The 26,219-nt window shown below is 50.2% G+C and overlaps 2 protein-coding genes and 1 pseudogene across 2 annotated transcripts; 1 reads left to right on the forward strand and 2 right to left on the reverse strand.

The window, feature by feature from the left end:
• Window positions 1-305: 305 nt before the first annotated feature.
• LOC120678852 lies at window positions 306-1,665 on the reverse strand. The gene is made up of 3 exons (XM_039960258.1): window positions 1,530-1,665; window positions 675-892; window positions 306-603 (listed from the first exon to the last, which is right to left on the reverse strand). Exons 1-3 carry the CDS (start codon window positions 1,540-1,542, stop codon window positions 319-321), a joined length of 516 nt encoding a protein of 171 aa, XP_039816192.1. The 5' UTR covers window positions 1,543-1,665; the 3' UTR covers window positions 306-318.
• A 160-nt stretch (window positions 1,666-1,825) lies between these two features.
• LOC120678846 lies at window positions 1,826-10,661 on the reverse strand (annotated as a pseudogene).
• A 1,469-nt stretch (window positions 10,662-12,130) lies between these two features.
• LOC120695332 (formin-like protein 5) lies at window positions 12,131-16,965 on the forward strand. Its single transcript, XM_039978610.1, has 2 exons — window positions 12,131-12,224; window positions 16,274-16,965. The coding sequence occupies exons 1-2, from the start codon at window positions 12,131-12,133 to the stop codon at window positions 16,963-16,965; spliced, it is 786 nt and encodes a 261-aa protein (XP_039834544.1).
• Window positions 16,966-26,219: the final 9,254 nt, after the last annotated feature.

Below are 26,219 nucleotides of genomic sequence, written 5' to 3' on the forward strand. Positions count from 1 at the left end.
CGTTCTTGCCTCCAAGCTAGATCGGCCTAATAGCTTAGCACTTCCCCGAGTACTCCCCCTCGGAAAATAGGCGGGTGCGTTCCGCCACCCGGCTGTGGGTACCCCAAAGGCCCACGACAGATATGTATTCCGACCTGTATGTGATAATTACATTTCGTTATGTATGGATATGTATTTGCACCAGATTATAGCATGTAATATTACGAAGGTATTTGTGTAGTAACATTTCTTGGTTGTAGTTCTAAATGTGTAGGTTGGTTCAATTATATTGCTCGCTTGGGCCAGCCACTGGGCCTATCTATATGTATATCGATATTTTCAAAGCTTTATTTGAATTGTTCTGTGTTTTGCTTGATGGTCTGTTAATGGTTGACCAGATGGGATTGCAGAAAAGAAAATCAAGATAATAGCATCCGTAATGCTATTATCTGTTCTTTTGAATCTTTTTCTGGTTTTCTTGCGCTTCTCCTCCATCTGTTCTTCATGCAGCATTCGTTGCCACCTTTGTGCAGCCCACCTTACTTGACGCTCCACGTGGTCCTTATCCTGCTGAGATTGCTCGGTGTCTAACCACTGCACGAAATCACATAGAGGCGGTGGAGTCTTTCCCCAAATCATGTTAGAAGTCATTACTAGATCTGAAAGTGACAAACTCTGATAGTGTTTTGTAGTACCTTTGCTCGGTCCTTGCCGTAATGCTTGGGCGGGTCGTACTCGTAATTCTCGCACATGAAGAATCTCTTGCCAAAGTCGTCCCCCAAAACCCTTGATTTCATTAGTTTGCACAAAGATCCACAAAAACACATAAGCACCTGGACTCCTTGGGGGACTGTTTCCGTCACCTTATTCCATGGAATGTAGGTGGATCCTGAGGATGCCTTGGTGTTGAGCCCTGGCAATCACAAGTGAGCAATCAGATTGCAAATATACTATATCAACGCTAATCATTATCAGTAACTACACCTAAATGTACCACTAATCACTCCTAATAATAATTAAACTGATTGCTAAACTATTTTCTAACATTTTCTAAAAAATTTCTAACATTTTCTATAATTTCCTACAATTTTCTAACATTTTCTACAATTTTCTAATATTATCTTGCATTTTTTTTATTTTCTAATACTTCTCTAACAATTTTCTAGTATTTTCTAATACTAAATCTAACACTAAATGTATTATATCAACGCTAATCACTACAAGTAACTGCACCTAAATGTAACACTAATCACTCCTAATAATAATTGAACTGATTGCTAATCTACTGTGCAATTTTTTTTATAAGCCCCAGGCAGCCGGCAGCCGGGCGACCGGCCCCAGGGACCTGTCTGCAATTTTTTTCGTCTTTTTTTTGCGGATAAGCCCCTGCCGCCCGGCTGCCGGGGTCCCGGCCGCCCGGCAGCGGGGCGGCCGGGGTATATTTCTGTAAATTTCCAAATCGAAAATATATTTTTTTATAAAAAACGGAAATAAAAAATATAAAAATAAAAAAACCGCGCCCAAATAAATGCAATGGGGAAGGGCGGTACCCGAGCGGCCCATGCTAGCTAGCCTCCAAACAAACGTAATGCACACATGCAGATCAGCAGATGGTGGAGTTCCTCAAAAAAAAAAGATGGTGGAGCCGTGGAGAAGCCGAGGATTCAACAAAGCGACCGAAATAACCAATGCAAATTTCTTCAGATCACATGTGGGCAAGCACAAGGAACAAAGTAAATCTCCTCCACATTCAGAAACGCCTGCAAAGAAAAAAAAAAGACCAGCTCACGAACAAAAAGAAACATACAGCAATAAGATGCATGCTCAAAAAAAACATACAGTAAGAAGCATGTAATTGTCTATGTGACTATGTATTTACTGTTCTCCAGTAAACATTACACTTCTTTTCAGTTCTGTGACACCTACATAAAACATACAGGTAATTTTGCACACCTTTTTTCTCCTCCTCTTATTTCCTCCACTATGATTCCTGTCCTTTCTTTCACTACTCAAAACTCTCTCTTTCTTTATCTTTCCCATATTAACACTTCAAAAACTTTAATTTTATGGAAGCTAGTAATAATAATTAAGCTTATTACGAGAAAGAAAAAAGAATTTCCCCGCCATGGACACCACCGAAACCATCCCCCTTCTTTTATCTACACTCAGCCTCATCATCAGCCATCGTCCCCCTCCGGCACCCCTCCTCCGCCGTGGCCAGGCGGTGGAGCCTGGCGAAGACGCCGACCATGGGCGCGGTGTTGTACGTGCAGGCCTCGGTCTGCATGTAGTTCCCGCGGTCGTCCCGGAACTCGTCCCGGGAGTTGGGCCCGCCGACGATGGCGCCGGCGAGGACGTTGGGGTTGGCCCGCCCCCGGCCGAACCAGTCGTCGAACCCCTGCATGCAGCCGATGAAGCGGCTGTTGGCCTTGTGCGCGACGATGGAGGCGCCGCGGTGGTGCACGCGGACCGGGAACCGGCGGCCGTAGCCGACCATGTAGCTGAGCCGCAGCGGGTTGCGGCCCAGGATGTAGTCCGCCTGCGAGCGCGCCAGGGCCAGCAGGTCGGCCGGCGCCGCCGCCCCGCGCGGGCAGCGGAGGAGGAGCCCCGCCGGGGAGAGGTAGCGGGAGTAGGCGGTGAGGAGGAAGGCGGCGCTGGAGACGTACTGGAGGTTGTTCCACTGGCGCACGTAGAGCATCCCGCCGGGGCTCCGCTCCACGTTGTCGCTGCCGTTGCCGCCGCCGTTGAGGCCCAGGCACGCGCACAGGTAGTGCTCCGCCTTCGCCTTGTACTGCTCCAGCACCGCGCGGTGCGGCAGGGCTTGCGGGTCGCCCTCCAGCAGCAGCTGTTGTTGGATCCATGGATCATATAGAAACAGGTTAAAAACTTGCTCACCAGTAGGATTACATTCTCAAAAGGGATTACTGCTAGTGCTAATTAAGTAGGTAGGTAACTGGACACGATCGTGACACGGAGATGATGCAATGCAACACCAACAGCATGCATGGGCATCACTGTCAGTGGGGCGACGCAGCACGACGGCGGTGCTGCCCATGTGTGCGAACTGTGTATCGATTGACCAGAGCGTCCAATCAACACCGACAGCGCAACCCCAGCCGTCGATCGATCTTTCAGTCTGATTCAGGCATTAATCGTGTTAAAAAAACTGAATCGAAAGGGATCGGACTCGTTAAATGCTTAAATGCTTCAGGCTTTGCTGCCGCGTACTTGGAAGAACTGCGATCCAGCTTGATAGTTCCGATAAAACAGGCGAGTCGGTCCACGACGATCTCCATTGATTCCGGCCAAGGGATGCTGTCGGTGCGGGAGGCGACGGGCTACATGCACGGTGGCTCGACTCGCTGGCCGGCGTCGCTTTTCCGGCGCCAATGCAGCAGCCTCTGAGCTCTGACTCCAGCCATCCTGGCGGTGTTTGGTTTACCTATTCTATTATTCTAGAAGAGAATCTCTCCTGCATTACGGGCTAAATGAAGTCTATTTGCAAAATCTCTTTAGAGATGGGCATAACTTTTCACGATGAATTTAATGACGATAATTAATCAATGATTAGAGTATGGTTACTGTAGCATCACTGTATCCAATCACTAATTAATTATTGTCATTAAATTCGTCGCGAAAAGTTACACATATCTCTAAAAAGATTTTACAAATAGACTTCATTTAGTACTCCATACATGCGAGATTCTTTTCCCGGCTTGTGTGCACTAGGAAGTATAGCACGATCCAAACAAGACCCCTCTCATGGTGCCGCGCGGCGGGGCCACGTACGAACTCTGCTCACCGACCGGTGGGGCCCTGGGTTGCGGGACAGCTGTCGTACCGACGCAGCCACAGCAGCTGCCACGTCGCTGCCCGGATATAAAGCTCGCGATCCCGCCCCGCCAGCTTTTGGTGCAAAATGAATGCCAGTTTGGAGTGCAACATATTCAATTTTTTATTAATTTTTACTAATACTATTATACTCCCTCCGTTCCAAATTATAAGTCGTTCCAAAAAACTTGGAGAGTCAAAGTTTTTCAAGTTTTACCAAATTTATATGACAAAATTATAATATTTATGATAACAATTAAGTATCATTAGATTCTTTATTAGCTATATTTTTATAGTGCACTTATTTGATGTCACAAATCTTTATATTCCTCTCTATAATTTTGGTCAAACTTTGAAATGGTTTGACTCTCCAAGATTTTTGGAATGACTTATAATTTGAAACGGAGGGAGTAGTATTTTTTGCTAGGTTTTCTGAACCCATTGGATTTTTTTCATTGTTTTTCAAAGACTCATATAACACTATACTATAGTATATTACATCCATCATCAAATATATCCCAAAATATAAGAAGTCGACATGGGCCTTTTATTAATCTTTGACCTGAGCAATGAGCCTATCCTAACCGCAATGGAAAATTTATTTTACAAAAAAAAAGAGTATCGTTTGATGATTGGCATTTAAAAGTACTTTTGTGTTACTATGATTTTGTTGCTAAGTCAAACCGCACCTTTATATTATGGAATGAAGGGCTAAAAGACGAGCTTTCCAAAACTTTTCACACACTTCTACATAATTTTTTTAGCTGGGATGAACTTAGTAGTACTTGATCTAGATAAATCACTGCAATCCACCATTATCAGGCTATGGAACCCTAAATGCATCTAGCTACCCCTGATGGAGCCACGGATGCTTCTTTCAAGAAATAATGCATGCATGGTTGGGCACACGCCAAGGCTCTGGAGATAAATGTGGACGTCACTACCAGTGGAGCTCGCGAAAATAAAGGTGAAAGAGAAATGGTCCGCTAGCTGTATGCCATGACCATGAACGTTCACTTGAGGAGACTGGATATTTTGTCCCGTTTCCTTCTGGGCATCACCAATTAATTTGTATGTGTGTGCCTGTGTGGGATCGTTCACACGGCAACAGTAAAGCCTACGCTAAAGAATGTTATTAGCCCAACAACCACTTTGATGGCGACATTTGCTGCTTGGACCATCCATCCGATCCGTGGACGGGTCGGATTATTAATTGCGGTTAATCGTACTGCTCCTACGAGGCATCACTAATTGCTTGCAAAATGAGTCCTACTAAAAAAAACTTTAGTTGCCTGCTGTACGTATAAGTTGTGGAACTAATAACAGATAAATAAATTATTTACACGCCTCTTGTTTTGTTTCTTCACGGCATTTATTTATTTGTGCAGCAAAAATTCAACTATAGATGCGCAGCTGTCAGAGCAAGCTAAGTGTGCAAGGAATGGCTCCTACATGAGCACCCAATTTCTCAGAAATATACAAGAAGAGGGGGGGATGAAACACGAAACTGGTGTGTATTTGTGCATGTTGTCGATCAAGTCCAGACTAAAAATCAACATCTCTGGTCTATGCAGATTCTTTTCAAATGTCAATGTCTAGAACACAAGTTGGCCATTGGTGAAAACATTATTCCTATAAACCCGCATTTGAAAAGCTTTTTCCGACAAAATTTTTTCTGATACGGTACCGGTACTCAGGACTCAGAAACTGGTGTATTTTTAAGCATATATTGCCCATCAAGTCCAAACTAAAACGTCAACAACATCTGGTGTGTCAATATCTATCTAGAACACACAGGTGGGCCGTGAATTGGAACCTCCCGAGAAAGCAGCATTTCAAAGCTCCCTTTCCCCTACGGTTTCCATATATATATATACATATATATATATATAACGGAAAATTAGTGGTGGCTATATAGCCTATATATTATTTTATTGATTCCGGAGTGTGGACCCAGCAGCAGAGCTAGCTCATGGAGCGGGAGTGCCAGCGCATCACTCTCTCCCAGCTCCCCTCCACTACTGCTCCACGATCTCCTCTCGGGACAGTGATGAGAAGGCGATCGGCCCACGACCTTGCTCGCTCTACGCCAAGGCCGCGCAACCGGAGCTGCGAGTCTGCGACGAGCACGACGCGCGCACGTCGTCCTCGATCGGGGCGCAGCAAGCGGCGCCGCTCCATCTACATACCACACCGTACGTGCACGTCGCGCCGAGCCCGCGCGCGTCACGTACGCGTACAGGAAGATGGAGCCGTGTAGTCCATGGAGGGAGAAAGGCCGAGCACAACCCTTAAACGCGAAAACGGGCAGGCACGCCGGGCCGAGCCGACCAGCAGACCGCACGTCACGCCGGACCAGACCATGCGCGCGCGGCCAAGTTTCGCCGGATCCTTAAGCTAGGTGACGATGCTCGAAGCGAGCTCCGATCCCCACCCACCCCCCGGCCAGTGTATGGACTGGACGTGCCATTTTGGCCGGCATGTTCCCGGGAGTGTCTCCGGCCGCCTATTTCGGCCTCGACCGGCAGACAGCCACAGCAGCAGGCGCGCTAGCCGGGACGGGCAACCCCTCCATCCACGAAAGGGAACAAAACAAGGTAGTAGCAGCTAGTAGTTTGCGGGAGGAGGAGGGGTTCCCGATTTTCTCGTGCCCGTTTTGTCCCGGCGCGGAGGAAAAACCGCAACCGGGCCCCCTCCGTGTCGCGCCCATCGCCGGAACAGTCTGAAGCGCGGCTAGCTCGGATGGACGCATGCAGCGACCGCGCTCGGTCGCTCCTGACCTTTATTGCCATCGAGGAGGAGGAAGGACGCGCGTGACGTGACGACCTCGGCCGCGGCCGGTGCCCGGCGGCGGCTACCGCGGCGGACACGTCGACGAGGCGCGCGGCCACGTGCCGCGCGGGGCCACCCCGTACGCCGCTCGACCAACTGCCGCTAGTCCTAGTGGTTTACAACTGGGCGAGAGGCCGTGAGGTGTCAGCGAGGCTGGCCGTCCCGTGGTTCTTGGGTTGGGGGGCATTGCGCGCTCGATCAGCTCACCCCGGAAGAATTTTCGCAGCTGGCGTGGCGTGGGCAGGTCGGTCGTCCAAGCGAAGCGCTCAACGGCTCGCTGGTCACCAGGGTCAGGTATTATACAAACACCACGGCCATGACGTACTGATGATCTGGAACCCGTAGAACGGATGTCCGGGGGGGCACATGACATGACATGTGCCTAAAAAAGAGAGCCGGGATTCCCCGGTTGGGGCCGGGTCGGCGGGTCGCTGAGGCAGGGGGAGCTACTTGCTGCGTGCTGCTCGTCCTGCTTCGCATCTCTCGCGACGTTGCTTTCGGGGTGGTTGATCTTGATCATCTGCGTTTGCAACTTCGCGGTCCGAGTAGCTCGTGTAAAGCGAGATGATTGGGTTCTGTGGCTCTGACGACGTACTCCTTTTACTGACTGAACTTTGTCAAAAGGGATCGGAGCCATGTCTTTACTAACTGAACTTCGTCAAAAGGGGATCGGTGCCGCCATGTCTTAGAAGCTAAGTCTGCACCTTCACCCCTCTGCCGGGAGTTTTATCTCGCTGGGTAAACAGCTGCTAGTTTGAGGACTTTGTGCGCTGGCCAGCGCTACAGCAGCAGGGGAACCCTGACGCGGACGGGATTGAGAAAGGCCTCGTCTGAATTAGCACTCGGCCGCAGCTTTCAGCGCGAAAGGCTCCCACCCCCTGATCAGATGCCCGGCCATGTGGCCGGCCGGAGCCGGATCAGCAGCTACCTACGCCGCTCTCAGGATCAGGAGCCAGGAGCATCGGGGACACAGTACACACACAAGGCTTCTCCGCCCGCATCATTGCAGCAGGAAGGTAGGTCAGCCGATGGGGAAAGCGGGCTTGGTCCAGAGCATCCGTCGGTCGAGACGATGCGTTCCGTTCGTGGACCCATCTCGCCCCTCTCTCTCCCCCCGTGTCGCCGTCAGCCCCAACAGTTTTCGTGGACGGGCATGGCTTCGCCTCCCTGATCGCCGGGCTAAGCTAATTCGGAGTTCTTTCTTCTTCTTTTTGGATATGAGAACTCGCAGCTGCTGCTGCTGCAAGGGCCAAGGGAGGTGTGATAGCTGAGCGGAACCGGAGTGTGGATCCTACTGGGGTTTCTTTCAGGGGACAGGAAAGTATAACGCCATGTGGCGGCATTAACTCCCCTCGCTGTTAAGCAAGAGCACCCCACCCATGATCCGTCGCCGGAACTGAGATGTGCGTGCTGCTCGCTCAGCGGCGGCGGAGGCGGCTAACCGTGCCCTGTCGTGGTAACTAAAAAAAAGGTGCGTGGATCCTCGTGGGAAGTTACCTAGGAGTTCCAGATCAGTCTAGGTGCTGGTTCACCTAGGACGGGCACGGGGATGAACAGGTTCTGCTCCGCACGGCCGGGCATACTGACGCTTGGTTGCGCGGCTCACCCACCGGCACCCAACGCAATTTACTATCAAAGTTTTAAATCTCTCGCTATAACTTCCGCTATAGATCGCTGTAGCTATTTATGTATGGTGCCGCTATTTGAACTTACGTGTAATTTAACCGCTATAGCCCACTATAGCCTCATTTAGCCTGCTATTAACTATTTTTAGAATCCAGCCGCTAAACCCTTTAACCCGCTATTTAGAACCTTGTTTACTACAACTACTCAGCACATTTTCTAATAGCGATTCGAAACATACCGAGTCCTCAAGGAAGAATTGTTCCGTGGGTTGCCCGACACGAAACTTAAACCCTTTGGCCGCGTTTAGTTCCCAAAAAATTCCCAAACTTTTCCGTCACATCGAATTTTTCAACACATGCATGAAGTATTAAATGTAGTTAAAAAAATAACTAATTACACAGTCTGACTGATTACCACGAGATGAATCTAACGACGTTAATTAATCCATGATTGGACATTAATTACCAAATAAAAACGAAACATGCTACAGTGTCGTAACCCACGATCTAAACGCGGGCTTTGTTTTTTAAAAAGTATTCTTTTCAAATTGAAAGGAAAATTCTCTAGTCTTTTGAGGGCACCAGCGATGATGATTAACAATTGGAAAAAGCAGGGGGGCTTGACGTAGGGGAGAGAGAGAGAGAGAACCGGACGTCGGATCCTCTGCCTCTGCCTTACGTGCTCCAACTTTTCGAACGGCGTGGAAAAGAGGGCCGACAGGCCCGCCCGGACACCAGCCGGTGCACGCAATGGCCGAATTCTACCGTCATGCCACCGTGTCAGTGAGAAATCATCATCAGTAAAAAAAAACTAGTTATGGGCGCGCGCTCGCAGAAGGTTTCGATCGATTTCAAATCAGCAGCCAGCTCGTGATCGGAGAGACTAGTCGGTCGCGCGTACCTTGGCGGCGAGCACCTGGACGCCGGCGTACTTGACGTCCCAGCTTAACTCGGTCATGGCCCAGCCGACGCCGCCGAAGTCGTCGGCCCGGTCGGCGGCGTAGCGGAGGTACTCGGCGCGCCCCGTGGCGCGGTGCAGCCACAGCGCCGCCCACAGCAGCTCGTCGCGGTACCCGCTCACGGACGCGTAGTAGCTCCGCACCTCCGCGATGCTGCTGTCGTACGTGCCCCGGTACCGGTCGCCGAACTCGAAGAGCTGCCACCGTAACGCCGCCGTACAGATACAGGCGCAGCACGTACGTGAGATACCAGGGCTGGCTGGTCGAGACAGGGCAACCCAACCAATTGAGCGGTCGATCAGCTCACCTGCTGGGCGTGGTGCAGGAGGAGGTGGGAGTAATGCGGGTTGGAGCGGCGGAAGACGATGGAGGCGGCGGCGAGCGCCGCGGCGGTCTCGCCGGCGAGGTCGGAGCCGGGGTTGTCCCTGTCGATGCGGTACGCCTGCCGCGACGTCGTCATGTCCTCGGGGCGCTGCCAGCAGTAGTGGTCCGTGTCGCCGTCGCCCACCTGTCAGCCGCAAGCAAAGACACGGCTCGGGTCATGCTATGCTAGCTATTAATGGCCGCCATGGATCGCGTCCCGGTCCCGGCAGCAAGCAGCAGTAAATTCCAGCAGTCAGGAAGGAGGTCAATGACTGGCTGCTGCATGTCCCGGCAGCGGTCAGCAGTAAATCCCTTTCGACCGATCCATGGATCGTGCCTCGAAGTGGCAAGAGAGTGGAAGCAGCGGGAGCAGCAGGAGGAGAGGAGGTACCTCTGCCCAGTAGACGAAGGGCTCGGTGTGCGCCTTGACGAAGTAGTCGGTGCCCCACTTGATGGCCTCGAGCGCGTGGCCCCACTCGCCGGCGGCCGCGACGTCGTCCCCGAACTCGATGGCGCCCCAGGAGAGCATGGTGACGGTGAAGGCCATGGGCAGGCCGAACTTGACGTGGTCGCCCGCGTCGTAGTAGCCGCCGACGAGGTCCACCCCCTGCTGCAGCCCGTCGGTGAGGCCCGAGTGGCCCCGCCACCGCACCCGCTGGTTGTGCGGCAGCCGCCCCGACCGCTGCGCCTCGAAGTAGAGCAGGCTCTTGGACAGCGCCGCGCCGTAGTCCACCGCCGCCTCCTCCTCCTCAACCTCCGCGGCGGCGCCGCTCCCGCGCCCGCCGACGGAGACTCCCAGCAGGAGGAGGAGGAGGAGCAGACCGGCGGCGCGGCGGCTGTCGGGTGCCGGCCGGGCGCAGCCCCGGCTCATGGCCAGCGCCAGAGCGCGCGCGCGCGCCGCCCCCTCCCTCTCTGCTGCGATTTTCCAGTGCCTGGCGCGCGCCGCGCGTACAAGTGTTTGGGGGACTCGGTCTCGCTGTCTCTCTTCCTTGGGCCGGGGAGGACTCTCTCTCTCTCTCTGTCCTCTTTATTCTTGCGTGGCGTTGCGTCTGGCCGGTCAGCCACTGGCGATCTGCGCGCGCAGGCAGGCGAGGCGAGGCTGCGCGGGGTCGTCTCTCGCGACCTCTGCTTTCCAGGTGGGCGAGAAATGACCGGCGGGCCCCGCGCACGAACGCCAGCGGCCGCGCATGCGGCGCACACTCCGCTGCCCGCCCCGCGACACGTACTCCTACGCCGGTGACAGCCCGTCCCGAAACCGCGTGTTCCGGAGCGCGAGGGACCTCGCGCGCGTCTCGGCCCCCCTCCGCCTCCGCCGGCCGGCGGCCGGTTGGGCGAGACGAGGCGGTGAAAATCTGCGGGCGGCGGCGGGTGGTTGGGCGGCGCGGGCGGCCGGATCGGCGGGGCGCGCGCGCTGCCCTGATGAGTGATGACCTATGGGTGACCGTCTGACCGATCGGGGGCGTCGGCTTGCTGGTGGCGGGACTTAAATGCTAGTGTGGCGAGGATTGAATCAGCGAGGAGGGGACGAGGGGTGCAGTGGGTTTGACTGGCCCAGCGTACGAACCCGAGGCCACGCGGCCGGCCGGCCGGCGTCCACCCTGCCGCCGCCGGCCGCCGCTGTGAAATTCTCGGGGGACCGAGCTGAGCAGCAATTTGTCCGTGTCAGGTGGGGAGGAGGACGGCGGGGATTGACTTGAATCGCGTCGCGGCACGACGGTGGTCGGAGGGCCGGCGCGGGTTTGGCTGGACCGGCGCGCCCGCAGCGGCAGCGGCGGCGCAGCCTGTTCCGATGAGCTTCGTCGTTCGTGACGTCCGCCTCGCGTGGTACTCCGTATGTATCCAGTGATCAACATCAACCCAACCTCGACAGATGGCGCGTGCTGCTGCTCGCGACAATGAGTATATCTGTAAACGCCTACTAGCTAGCTAGCTGCGTATATCCATATCAGGATTCAGGCGACATCCCCGCGTTGAAGACGTGCGACCGAATAAGAAGGCTCCTCTGCAGATTCACCGACGAGCGGAAGCGGACGAAGAAGGGATGGAATGCGACAGCGGCCGCTATCGCAACATGCAACAGCCAACAGCTTGCACCGTTTGCACGTGCGTACGCTAACCTGCCTGCGGCTGCTTATCTAGCTTCGCCGCCGTGCCCGCATTCCCCGCGGAAGCGGCCGGCCGGGTATAGCGGCGGCGGCGGCGGCGAGACCACGACGCGAAGCTAGCTATCTCTCCATTCTCCAGTAGTGACGTCTACGCCACCGTCAGCCCCACCGCCGCGCGCGCGCACGGACGGACGGACGGATAGATACGGGGCGAGCTAGCGCCGATGGTGATCCAGGCCCAGCTGGTCGCGCGCGCGCGGTGGTGGTGGCGGTGGCGGCGCGCGACGTGGCCGCGTACGTGCACGGCGACCCGACCGATGCGCGTAGCCGGCGATGATGATGATCACGTACATACGTCTCGATCCGGCTCCACTAGCGCGACAACTGCTACGCCCGTCGTCGACCGGGGACCACGCCATCACCGCCCGGCAGTGCCATGACCGCCGCCGCCGTTTCCGAGCTCCGCCTCTCGTACGTGTCGTCGTCCCTCGCGCGCGATCGAAATGGAAAGCTTTCCAGCGTTGGCGCGAGTGCGTGCCTTCTCTGTCAATCTACCGACCTCTCTCTGGACACAGCGCGTTGATTGACTGGCACGCACGCACGTCCCTCCACGCGCCCCGTCGCTTCCAGTTCCGATCCATTTGCGGCCGCCGGTGGCCTCGCGGCAAGCAAAGCTTAGCTAGTTAGTGCTGCACGGCGACCAGTCGCGAGCACGCTTCGGATCTGCCTGGCCGGACACGTCGGCGTGGGGGCTAATCATGCCCCGGTAAATGCGATGAGGACAAGCGCGCAAACGAGGGATAGTGATCACCACATGGCTCAAACCGATTAGTTTAGAATGTTAACCCTGCTGAGATTTTTATTTTTTTCCCCATTTAGTTTCTTGCCTACTACCATACACCAGCTGTGAGCCTATACTGCCAGCACCCAGTAGCTAGCAACCGTGTTGAGAGCAATCATATAGATAGTACTCTGTGTTGCAAGCACTAAGCACATACGTCATTTGCGACGGCGACGACGACATGGGCGAGGCATGCACCTGCTGCTAGACTCCTACAGGCACGACGATTGATTCAAGTCCATGCTTCCTCCTTGAATAGAGCTAGCGTCGGATCGGAACCGATCAACAACTTATCAACCTGGAGGAACAGGACTCAGCTACCACTGACCAGAGAGTCTCTTGGTGACCTAGCTAGCTTATATATAGAAAGCTATTCAGACACCGACACTATTACTATGTAAAGCGGGTTGCATTGCGTTTCTTTCGAAAAGAAAGGGTCGCATTGCATTCATGCATGATCCAAGTTATTAGGAACGAAAGAAGAGGGGGAAATGCCCGCCAGTAAAAAAGGACCATCTCGTTTTCCTGTCCTCCCAGCGCCGACCGGTTTTTCCGCTAGTACAGCAATCTTCCCATTATCCTCTTTCTAATCCGGCAGGTAGCACGCACCCTCTCCGCCCACCCTAAACACTAAAACACTAACAATAATTCCTCACTGCTACTCGTGATTGTTGGTTTTTCTTCTGTCGTCAATTGAATTTTTCCAAGATTTTAGGCAAATGAAGGACCTACTTGTACATCCGGCTAATCCATTAGCTAGCTAGCTGGTTGAAATTACTAGCTGGGTTGGACCAGTTAGCTAGATAGTTACCGTATCCAGCTAGTTACTCCTTCGGTTTCAAATTGTAGGTCATTTTATCAAATTTAGATACATAACTTTTATTATATATCTAGACATAATGTTTATATATCTAGATTTGCTAAAATGATACACAATTTGAAATGGAGAGAGTAGAAAGGGTTCTAGCTGTACATTAGCTAGTACCGTTTGGATCCATCCCAGCTAAAATTAATTACATACCAATTAGCTGGCGGACCCAAACATACTCAAGGTCTAAGAGATGTGAAAAAGTTAGCAGTAAATTACTCTAAAGAGTCCTTTCAAAATTTAGGTGACCTACATTTGCAATGCTGATCGAAGTAGTGATGATGTATATCAAATTATAAAGAAACTGCACAAGCAAGCTAGGAAAGATTCTCACTCTTACAGGGCGAGATCGATCACGCTGCAGCCAGGCAGAGTCGTCGTCAGTGCTTTACCCCAAAGCGCATGTACGAGGTGCGTGCTTATGCGTAGGCCGGCCATATGCTTCCGCGTTCCAGCTAGCTTAGCCTTGTAAAGTTCCTAAGCATGCACATTGCACATGCACCCATATAGGACAGTCAGTATGCATGTATTTCTGTCTGTTTAAAGTTAAAACGGTGACAAGTTCATGGGAAATTATACTCCTATACGCGTACACACACTTTGATCCAGCAGCTAGCTAGATAGAGCTCTAGAGGACTTAGCTTATTTGTATGTATGATTGGATCAGATGGCCCATACGTAAGGACGTGCCCTTCAATGCTTGAATAATTTAGCGGGTCGCTTTCGGAATAGCGAGGGTATTCCTACAAGTACTAGGGCCATATTTTGTCATAAATAAAGAAGAAAAAACTATATATCATTATTTGTTGCAATACATTATGGTACTATTTCCCATGAACTTGTCACATCATTTTCATCAGATGAATATAATCATTTTTGGGATACAGTTCTGCAAATATATATGGCATGACCATCATCCAATGTTTTGCTGTGAAGCAATGAATTTGAATTGTTGCACCCCACCCCCTCCAAAAAAAACAAAAAACAAAAAAAACATTGTATGTTGTGGAAAAGAAACTATAGTCAGTATTTTTTCTTTATTATGACAACAATGTATATAGACATATAGGGCGCAAGGTGCTTTGATGTGCGGTCAGTATGAACAATGCCTCACTATTCTACACCCGGTCCACGAATTAAGATCCAAGATTCAAATAGTATTATTGTGGCAGAACCACCTGAATTATCCCGGCTCAAATGCGCTGGTCATCACCATAAAGGCAACACCGACACAAACTCACTTCAAACGGAACAATTCTTGGTCTGTCGGATAACGTCCCGATACAACCACCGGTTCTCGGATCGAACAAGCATACCCCACACGAAGGCGAGTCCAGAGATATTACAACCACATATTTTACAACACAAGCACATTAATTATTACAAACCAGTTCAAAGCATTATTACAGAACCAAACTTAGTAAAACAGTAATACAAGCCATAACTTTAAGTTCAGAGTTTGAAAAGCAGCGGAAAGAGAACACGGCGGCTACAACACGTCGCAAAAGTATACCAAGCCAGCCCAAGCAAGATATCACTCGTTAGGGTCATTGCCGGCCGAAGACGGATCCCATTCTACAGACCAGCCAGGAGGCAAAGAGCAGGGCCAAGACAGACTAGCGATCTGGTCCTCAAAACTCATACCTGAAAAAGGTTTCAACAGCAAGGCTGAGTATTCTAATACTCAGCAAGACTTAACCGTCAACGGGTATATATAGCCCACCTAACTAGACTATGCAGGGTTCTGTGAGGCTCTGGTTTTCCTTTTGCTGAAAAGCAATAAAGAGTATGTCCTTACTTTCAAATTTTAGCTTCCAAGATTCTAGTTGATTAACCATTCTATGTAAGCAACTACTATTCAACCATGGTAGAACTTTAAGCAAACATAAAGATTGATCATAATAATGTTGCTCTTGTTACTCTGTGTGGCAAAGAGATCAATCAGTCCCAAACCGTGAGAACCGGACGATTCAAATCGAATTTGTTAACCTGGCCAGGCAGACCTAACACACACATTTGAAACACCGTCGGGTCATTCCCAAACAACCGTTTACCTTTCTTTCCGTCTTGTGGATAGGGTCACTCTCCCCGTCTACAGGGCACCATCCTCGTCCCTTGTAGCCGCGGTGTTGCGCAACATAAACATAAATAAAACCTATCTCTAAGAGAGAGTGAAAGGTATATCCACTCCCCGGTCTAATCGGCTACTAGGCTTACCGCGTACCATATTTACGGCATGTGACTAGTACGTTCAAAAACTTAACCAGCACTACCACACACCGCGACCTTAGCAAGTTCATCAACACAGATGGGTCTCACACAAGGTCATGATATCGAACACGACCCCGTCCGTCATCCTTATATTGATAGCAGAAAGTAAACAAGCAATTCCTACAGAGCTCGCGAGTGACAGGAAATCACTCGACTTTTACCGGGCCTATAAGTGTAACACCCCAGTGTTAATTGCGATGCTAATCATGTGCTTAACCCACTAATGATGGAGTTAAGCTCATCGTTAGCGTTAATCGAGTTCGCGTGGTAAAACATTGTTTAGCCGTGTTCGATCTCGTTTTTCACCTTAATCCGAGCTTCGAATCAATTTTCGCCCAAAAGCAAACTTGTAGACATTCTATCCCTCTACAACTTTTATTTTGGCCAAATTTCATGTTCCCATATCAAGTTTGGAGTTTTGGGTGGTCAAACTTGGCTCAAAAATCATTTCAAACGAATTCAATTCGGTTACTGGGCTCTCCAGTGAAGCCGTACGCGCGCCCATACCGCGACCCCGCGTCGTCGCCGGCAACGCCACGCGTCGGCCGTCGGCGAACCTCGTCCGCCGTGCTCACGCACCGTCCTTATCTCCCACGAAGCCGTGTCCGTTTTCTCCTCCTCCTTCTCCTTCGTCCTCGAGCCGTGCCGAGCAGAGCCGTGCAGGCCTCCGCCGGCGTCCACGCCGGCCATCCTCGCCACCCCGCTCGATTCTCCGCGCCCCAAGCCGCACCACCTCGCCCTCCACCTCCACCACCCCTCCCTGAGCCCGTTCGTGCCGCACGCCGGCCGAATCAAGCTCCCGACAGCCGTGCCGCCATTGCCGTCATCCCCGAGCTCCGCCCCTCTCTGTCGAACCCCCATCTCCGCCCAAATCAAGCCCTTGGTGAGCTCGGTCGCGCTCTCCTCTCCCTTCCCGACCCCTTCCCCGGCCGAATCTCGCGCCACCGCCGCCGCAGCACCGCCGCGCCGCCATGGTCGCGCTGCCCCCACTGCGCGCACGCCGCGGGGCCGCCCTGCGCTGGCCCGCGAGCTGCTGCCGCGCGCACTGCAGCCGCCAGCCCCCGCGGACCATGACCCCGCCGCCTGTCCCGCCAAAAGGCTCCGGCGCTGGCGGAACGCCGCCGCCGACGCCGTGCCATCGCTCCGGCCCGCGTGCGCCGCCGCCGACGCCGTGCGCACCCCTGCGCCCCAGCCCTGCGCGCGCGCCCCCGCACCCTCGGGCCGCCTTGGCCGCGGCTCGGCCCAGCCGCTGGCCGGCCACCGCCGGCGAGGCACGCCGCCGCCGCGGTAGGCCTGGCCGCGTGCCGGCCACGTTCCGAGCGGGCAAAGCAGAGGAGGGGGGGGGCGAGCCTGGGCTCCCTTACATGTGGGGCCCGGCTGTCAGCCCCCTTTAAGTGTTTTGTTTTGTTTTGTTTTCCTATATATTAGCTGAAAGCAAGGAAAAATTGTAAGAAAAATGCAGAGAAATCCTAAAAATGCAAAATAAATTTTGTTAGATTTCTAAAATCGAGATCTTCAGAAGAAAAATACTTGTGCTTGGGAAATGTCACTTTTGCCCCTGATAAAAATTCAGTTTGTGTTTAACCTAGTTTATTTAATACCGGTTGTTCTATTGCTCTGAAAATTATGAAATTAGTTCAGTAAATTACTTTTTGTATGTGTATTTCACTGAAAAATTTCCATGGGTAAAAGCTTTGTGTGTGTTGAAAATCCATTTATGCTCGATTTATTGTAGTTAGTAGCAAAGTAAATGTTTTCTTTCTTAATAATTGTTAATAAATTTTTCTTGCATGTGTTATCAATGTATTTTCATGCTAGTAAAGTTTTGTGATTTATTCATGTCGGCAAGTTGAGTTCTTGCACGTGTTTCGCTCCTAGCCGCAATCTTTTCTTTTTGCGCTGCCAAATAATCTTTCTTTCGGTGTTATCGTTGCATCATGAACACTTGTGTCATTTCATTGCACTAGTTTAATTATTGCATGGCATCCTTTTTCATACGTGTAGACGTCACGAGCGAAGCCGTCTACGAGTTGGCCGTTGAGCCGATCCAGGAGCCGCAAGCAGGAGAACCGCAAACCGAAGCAGCCGTCGAGCCGGATCCAGAAGTCGCTAACCCCGCTAACCAAGGCAAGCCCCGGAGCATAACCTCTATTTTCAGTATTCAATTTTATTAATTAAATATTGTGCATTAAGTTTTCTAGGAGTTGAATGAAACCCTAGTATGCATGTTTCTCCCTAAGTACCTCTGGGTCTCTACTAGTATACAGGCACCGTTAGAACTGCTTTGCTAATTAGGAACCCGGTAGAAGCCGAGTGATTCCTGTCACTCGCGAGAGTTAGGTCTTGTTACTTATGAAAAGTTGCTGGAGAATGAATCTTTGAGAAAAAGAAAGGAAAAATGGAGACCGGGCGGAGATGGATTGGTTATGGATATGGAAGTTTTTGGAAAGTGAGCCTCCGTCTGTGTCGATTGAGGACCGTACCGTTGTTGGCACTACTGATCGAGGATTGAACAGTACTAACCACATGCCGGAAGTAGGAGGTAGTCGAAACCGGTAAGCTCAGTACTATATGTGCACCGGTAGCCGGACTTGATACTGTCTTCACCAGTGGAGCTAGTATACAAACTCATGGCTGACCCTTCGATGGTATCGGTGGGGCTAGCAGTCCCGGGTCGCACGGTAGTTCGGTTACTCGGTGTGCATATGTGAAGGGTTGCCACGTAGGGTACGACGGGGCCTATATGTGACGTGTGTGTTAGGTCCACCTTGCAAGGTTAAATCGAATCGATTCGCCGTGACTCACGGATATGAGAACCTTGATCTCTCTGTCACATCGTAGTAAAGAAGTGGAATGAGTTTGAACTGAGAATGTTTGGTTGTGGTAATCTGAAAGGATAATGCAATCAACCATGCGTGCTCTAGGTGTTTAGGCAAATCTAGTTGGTACTTGATAAACTTAAATTGAGCTAAAATATTGCAAGTAAGGATCCAGCATTTGTATCTTTTCAGCAAAACAAACTCCAAAGCCAAAAAGCCTTTCATGTCTAGTTAATGGGTTAAGTATACCCATGGATGGGTAAGTCTTGCTGAGTATTAAAATACTCAGGCTTGTTGTTGCCATATATTTTTTAGCAGGATGCGTTCCGGAGGACTCCGAGGAGATCTACGCCTCGTGGATCGGTCAACCACTTCCTCCGGGTTGCTCGGTCGAGTGGGTCCCATCTTCTCCATGAAGTTCGAGCAGGTGAGCCTCACATCAGTGGGCAAGGTGTGAAGCTCGTCTTTGTCTGCGACGTTATCTATCGTATTGTATTTGAAGCTTGTTTTAAACTCTATTTTACTTTCCGCTGCGTTTGAACTATAAGGTTTGAAGTGTAAAACTGACTTGTAAACACTTATTGTAGTTTAAGTTGGTGCTTCTGCTAAACTCAGGTTGTAAATGACTTTGAACGCTTTTGTTGCCGGTAATCATCTGTGCTCGTCTTTTGGCGAGAGTTCCTGTGTAATCGATCCTGGTTATAGCAGGTGGTCTGAGTGTACTGGTTGAGTGTAGTAATTCTGGTTTGAGTTTAAATATTAATTATTGCACTTGATTGGTATTATTTGGACTGTTCTGTGACAATAAGCTTAGTAATTATTCGAACTCAGGTCTAGTGTTCAGTACATAGGTTCCTAGGATCATGCATCTAGGGTTTCAATTCAAATCCTAAGAACTATAAATGCACAAGTAAGTAATAACGATAAATTATAATAATTTGAAATATAGGTTATGTCCGGGGCTTGTCTTCTCGGTAGTCGCTAGCTAGGTTAGCCTTGGGCTCTTCCGGACTTTGGTCCGGGGCTTCAGTCAATATAGCGGTGTTCACCTGGGCTTCGGGATCACCTTCTTCGGGCTCCGGGATCAACTCGTATGTCCCGTCAGCTAACACCGTAGTATCTATATGTGATGCAAGAACAGTATTATAAACATACACACGATGTGGTGAAGCTGCGGTTAACACAAAGCAAACGAAATTAACACACACATGGGCAGTCATTTATGGAGTAGATAACTAACATTTCTAACTACACAAGGCATCATGATCAACAGCACAAAAGAAGCTCACTAACTTCATAAACAAGTTGTAGTTGATTCCTATAGCTTGCAATTCATGGTTTGCTAATAAATACCTAACTCAGCACACATTCAGTAGTAAATTCAGCAAAAAATACATTAAACAGAAGGTAAACATAGTAATCTATCCTGCAAATTTCATACCAAACTATACAGCCATTTATTTAGAACAATTCATTTATTCAGACAACACCTAGAACAAGATTGAATTCTTCAGAACAAACTACAATACTTATGAAGCTCAAAATTTTTTAGAACAGACCTCATATGCTTATAAATACCTCATAAATTTTTCAGAATTTATCTAGGCATAAAAACAAAGTAATAATTAGGCAAAAATAAACCACATAGGGTAAAACTAATTAATACAGAAAGTTCTATAAATATTATGGATCCTAAATTTTACAGACATGAAAACACAACTAACAGAGTGTTCTACAGAAATTATCAGAATTTTCTAAGCTGGGGAACTATTTATCATGATTAAAGCTCACTTAACAAGCATTAAATCATAGCTATAGCTACACATGAGAACTGACCACGAAATTTTTATAGTAACCCTGAAATCACATGATTACTCTACCATAAAAATTTTACAGCATAACATTACATCAAACATCAGTTATGGAAAAGATAAAAACAACTAGTATTTAAGCACTAGTAACACAAATCTATTTTTACAGCAAAATCCCTCAACTAACACCCAACATATTATGATTCTAATGCATAGAGCTACTCTCAAGGATTCCAAAACATCTAGATTTGCATTTTTCTGATTTTTCTACGAATTTCTATGGAATTTCAAAGTTTGCAACTAAAATAACAAAAATGTCCCTAGTGTCACTATTCACTTGAGTCACGGGCTATGCAGATAACCCCTTGGGTTTCTTTAAATTCTAACAACTAAGCCCTTGGTCGCAGGGGAGGACAGAGGAAGGATGGCCGGCCTTTATCGGCGGCTAGGTTCGCCGGCGGCGAGGGTGAAGGGGCTGGGGAGGTTCACCAAGTCCGTGCGCACCTGCTGGTGGCTGGTATTGATGTCGGGGTGAGCTGTAGCGGTGGCGCGACGCGAGCAGGAGGGTCGGCAGCGGAGAAGAACGGTGGAGCTCGACGGCGAGGGGGTTCTGGTGGAGGATAAGCGACCAGAAGAGGCCAGTGAGCTGCGCGAGGCTCGAGCGGTGCTAATGGCGGGGTCAGCGCGGGCAGACTGACCTTGGAGAGGCGGATCGACGGCGGTCTGAGCACGTCGGCGTTCTGCGGATGGCGGTGGTGGTGTTCTGGGGTCTGGGGTTGGGGAATCGGCAAACGAACGAAGGGAAAAGAAGGAGGGGTCCTCCTGGTTTTGATGCGCGCGAAAGAAAGAGCTTTGGGGCTCTTCCCCGAGCTGTGCACGGCGGCGATGAGGTGGCGGCCGGCGGGCGCTCGGTGCTGCGTGGTAAGGAGAGGAGAGGACACGGCGCGAGGCAAAAGCGGCGGTGAGGGCTCGGGTGCGACGCGTGGGCGTCCACAGCAAGCAGGAGGTGGCTCGGGGGCCCTCCTTCGGCGGTGAGCGGCGTGGTTCAGCGCCGACGATGAGAGGAACAGAGAGGCAGGCAGGAGGTGGAAGACAGAGGACTAGTTTGCAATTTCAGAAATTCCAGGGACTCTACTGTAAACACAAAGATAACTTTTAATCTAGGGCTCAGATGGAAAAGTGACCAACATGAAAGTTGCTCACTTTTTCAAGATCTACAATTTTGATGTTGTGCAAAAATTTATTTGATCAAAGGTTAAAGAGTTATTTTTGAAAACATAAAGAGGATTTGAATTCAAAGGACTTTTGTCTTTTTCGAGGCAAATTCACTTTAAATCTGGACTAAAAAGTAAAGTTTGCTGCCATGTAATGATTACCTTGAATTTTTCAAATAAACCCTCCACAAAAGCAATATTCACCCATCCTATTCAAATTAAGTTATAGAAAGGACCTTACATTAAATCGTAATTACACATTTGACCTTATAATTTTGCAATAAGGTCCTTGATCAAGTAAAATAAGCACATGATGCATAAAATAAATGCAATTCTATTGTGCAGACACCTAGGGTGTCACAATTATGCTCGCTTCATCCCAAATTATAGGTCATTTTAATTTTGCTATGCATTTTTTTTTGCTATGCACCTAGATATACGCTATATTTAGATACATAAATAAAAAACTATGTATGTGCCTAGATAAATTAACATCACATATTTGTCCAAACAATCCGACAAGTTAACACCACTTGTCTGTGCTCAACAACAACCCAACAAATTAAGATCACTACTTGTGTGTGCCTAGAGGGGGAGCACTACTTATCCACAAATCCTGTCATGGGGTTTGAGATTCACGCAAGAACAACTTTATCCTTAGTTTATTACTACTGAATAAAGAAAAATTTCAGAAAAAGAAAAACATTACAAGTTATTGGAGAATGGTACAGATGCAGATTGATAGATGGGCAGTTTTCGGTGGACCAGTGAGTTCTGGCTCCCTCAAGCTGAACTGCATGATTGGAACTTGCATCGGACAGGCAGGACGCACAGTGTGCCCGAATTAAGACGAGGTAGATGGACCTTTAATTCCGTGTTTAGCCCAAGCCATTCGGCGAATCACTCCTCCCTGACCCCAATATGTTTCTTTGATACCACTGCTTGACCTCACATTTTTTTTGCCATATATACACTCCTATCAGCGCTTAGCAGTGTACTGTTGCCTGTTGGTCGTTAGAGGAGACGAAGGTTGATGAGAGTGATGTGACCACGAAGGTTGGCGTGGACCTGATGGATGATGGGGACGGAGAGCATGTTTGGTAGCACGTATGCGTCAGGGATGGTATGTCATGACCGTACGTGCTGCTGGTGCACCGATCTAGCTAGGAGTGCGGTAGCTATTAATCGTAGGATGTCCGTGGAAGTTGGCCGTTGCGAAAGGACAAGAATGGGAGCGAGTGTCCGCGTTCGTTGCAATCTTGAATCTGAATCGCATTCTGCAGATCGTAGCTTTGGAGCAGGTTGCTGAAATCCTTAGTCATGTCGACGGGAAGATGTAGAGGTGAAGATCGATCGGACGGCGCGCGGCTCTCCCGGGAACGGCCTGCCCAGCTGCAATACTGTTCCAGGGTCTAAGATTTCAGAGATCGGATCTGCACTTGGTCTGCACCGGACTCGGGTTGCATTCAAGGTACAGGCGACGGACGAACGAACCGATCGATCAGGAGCTGCATGTCAGGGAGGAGCCATGCGCCAGCCAATTAACCACATACACGAGGCGTGTCCCCGGCCCGACCGGCGCCAGGTGTAGTAGTGTAGCCGGACGACGTGCCGCGCCGAGGCGCCATGCCGGCGCACGCCGCGTCCATGCGCGCGCAGATCCAAGTCACCACGGCCGCCGACGACTGGGTGCCAAGCTGCTGCTGCTGCTGCTGCCTATGCTAGTATGTTTGTTTGATTATTGTAGGACTATACTATATACTGCAACGCGTGCCTCCGTCCCGTCGCATCATTAATGCATTTTTGAATCATGGACGGAGCAGCAGGCGCCACTCACTGCGCGCATTGGATCATCGAGGCCACGAGTGATCTCGCCTTTTATTTCTGGATCGGGAGCCAGGGATGATTGGTACTCTGGCGACGGATCATGTGGCGCTCATCCGGCCCTGTACGTCCAGCCGCCCTTGCAGCCCCAGACAGGGGGAGGGGAGCAGCCGCCGTGCTGGCGGCTGGCGCGCGCGCCGGCCGGCCGGCCGGGCACGTGACGCCGTCGCGCCTCGCCGCCGGGCCCCCCCGCGGTTTAATTCGTCGAGCATGCAGGTAATTCGAATGGGCCAGCCGAGGCCTTAGCCTGCCTACCTACAAACAACAACCGCGCGAGGGCCCGCTTCGTACGTGCCGCGGCCCATGTCGGTCGACGCGTAGCCGGTGGCCTCGGGCCCGTCGCCGGAGTGGTAGCCTCGAGTGGGTTCGCTGGTGGGCGCTTTTTTTATTTTTTTATTTTTTATTTTCGTTTTTTACAAAAATATATTTTCAATATAACAATTTACAGTTTTGTACCCCTACCGCCCTCCTGGGGGCGGCAGGGGGCCTGCCGCCCCCCAGGAGGGCGGTAGGGACTTATTTGTAAATAAAAAAAGTTTATTTGCGCGGACGCCCTTGGCGGGAGCCTGCCGCCCCCCTGCCGGGCGGCAGGCCCCCTGCCGCCACTCCACTGGGCGGCAGGCTCCCCGACATATTGCCCTGCCCGCTGTGCCCATTAAATGTGTTTTAGATATGGATACAAATAAAAAACCATTAGTAAAGAATATGAATATGAAAAGTATAAGCTAGCAATTCACACACATACGCAAATGAGAACGAAATAGGTGATGTATGAGAACGAAATAAGTATAACATGATGACATATCCATAACAAAAATACAGAAACAGCTAGAAGCACATCCTAACCACCCCGGCCACCCCGGCCATGTCGACCTCTTTTACGCTCAGCGTGGACGTGGTCTGTAGAGTAGGTGTGTCGCTCTGGAGGCCCTACGTCTCTACCTGGACGTCCGGTGGGCACAGGTGTCTGGAAGATAGTATCGGCCTGCGGGTTAGGTGTAGAAAATAACCGACTCCAATCTTCGAAGTTCGCCTCAAAGGTATCCTGTGTGGGCCCTATACAGTAGTAATTAAGACATCTTAATCATCGTCTTATAAGTCATATATTTTGGTATATATTCATCATACGTACCTGGTGGTGGTGGATACGATGAATGACCCATATCAGGAAGCTGGTGGTGCGATCCTGTAAACCGTTCAAATTATTTAAAATATTCATACAGATAAGAAGCACATTATAAATTCGGGCTACAGATTAGGTATTTACCTTGCGTTCCTTCTGCTGTCGACGTTGGTTGAAATGACATCCCTGCAGCTGGTGCCATGTGAAAGGATCTTAAGATGCCTAGAGGGGGGTGAATAGGCAATCTGCAATTTAAAAACACTTAACAAAAGAGTCAGACACAGACTAGCCCGGATACTCCGGGTATGTGCCCGGATACTCCGGGTTTGGTGGTCCGGAGTATCCGGAGCTATATCCGGAGTCTCCGGGTTTGAACAACCTGAAACGAAACAGCAACTATCTCTGCAGGAAAAGTAGATCGAGCTAGATAAAAAGTACCAGGGATTCCTTAAGGTTGATTTCCAACAAACGAAGTTCACTAGAAACTCGTGAGTGAGTAGATCGAGCTCAAACCTATGGATTCCTCGGCGAGGAATGAAGATTACAAACTTCTTGTGCAGCTCACAATCTTGGTTGAGCAATCACAAGCACACCTAGCCGTCTAGGAGCACAAGGCTCCAAGAGTAGCAAACTTGAATCCGCGGGCTTGACCAAAACCAAGCGCTCAAGAGATGGGAATGAGGCTCACTCGCTTGAATCCTTGCTCTTGCTTGCTTCTCACTCAAATCCCTCAAGGGAATCACTCAAGAATGGAGAAGGGAGAGTGAAGGAGCTCTCTTTGGCTTAGGTTTTAGTTCTGTTCGTCCAAAGGGGCAAGAGAGAGGGCTGAAGGGGTATGGAGAGAGTATTTATAGTCTTCAGCCCAAAAGTAGCCGTTGGGCGAAAGGGTACCCGGAGACTCCGGGTATATGCCCGGAGACTCCGGGCAACCCTGATTTTTCAGCCCAGAAACAGCACCCGGACACTCCGGGCAATGGGGTCCGGAGTATCTGGCCCTATACCCGGAGTATCCGGGTAAGGCAGGGAAAAACTTCGGTTTATGGCTCCTTTGAGTTGTTTTGTGGCTCACAAATGTTTGTATAGGTTCTCTTGAGCACAAGATCTAAATCAAAACCCTTGAACCAAGTCCCTCTTGATAGTACGGCGTTCCTATACTCAAATTTCAAATTCAAAATCTAATTTCTCGAGTAAACTTGAACTCCGCTTTTTCATTTCCTTTTTGAGGGTCGTATATCGTCACTTGATTCACCTATACAAGTTCACCACCTGCACACATGCTCAATTACACGATTAAACGCACATGTGTTATGTCATTAACCACCAAAACCCACTTAGGGGCCTAGATCGCTTTCACCATGGTACTAAACTGAGTCCCTCCGTGAGGTTGGTAAGGTGGGTGTGCATCACATGTATGCACTGAGAGTTAATTGTTGGCTTCGAAGTAGGAAGTTAGTAAGTATCCTCACGTACCTGGATAATGCTGCTGAGACCAATAAGGTGCTTGGGAAGACTGCTGCTGTGTGGGACCACAAGGAAACGAGGTCGAGGCTTGAGACGAACCGTACGAGTCATCGTACGATGTCCGGCTACCAAAGGCTTCAAGCATGGAATGGGCTCTTTGTGAAACTCGGGTCCAGGCCGACTCTTGCTCATTCCTATCCATCATAGATCCCCCTCGAATCCTCATCAAATTC

This window comes from Panicum virgatum, chromosome 2K (genome assembly GCF_016808335.1).
Source record: "Panicum virgatum strain AP13 chromosome 2K, P.virgatum_v5, whole genome shotgun sequence".
Taxonomy (NCBI): Eukaryota; Viridiplantae; Streptophyta; class Magnoliopsida; order Poales; family Poaceae; genus Panicum; species Panicum virgatum.

Bases quoted from the DNA above. Each gene is read 5' to 3' on its own strand.
- LOC120678852 (XM_039960258.1), bottom strand. The intron at 604-674 runs GTACTACAAAAC...ATTTGGGGAAAG, and splicing joins ACGGCAAGGACCGAGCAAAG to ACTCCACCGCCTCTATGTGA.
- LOC120695332 (XM_039978610.1), top strand. From the start codon at position 12,131: ATGACCGCCGCCGCCGTTTCCGAGCTCCGCCTCTCGTACGTGTCGTCG. The intron at 12,225-16,273 runs GTGCGTGCCTTC...TCTCCCACGAAG, and splicing joins GCTTTCCAGCGTTGGCGCGA to CCGTGTCCGTTTTCTCCTCC.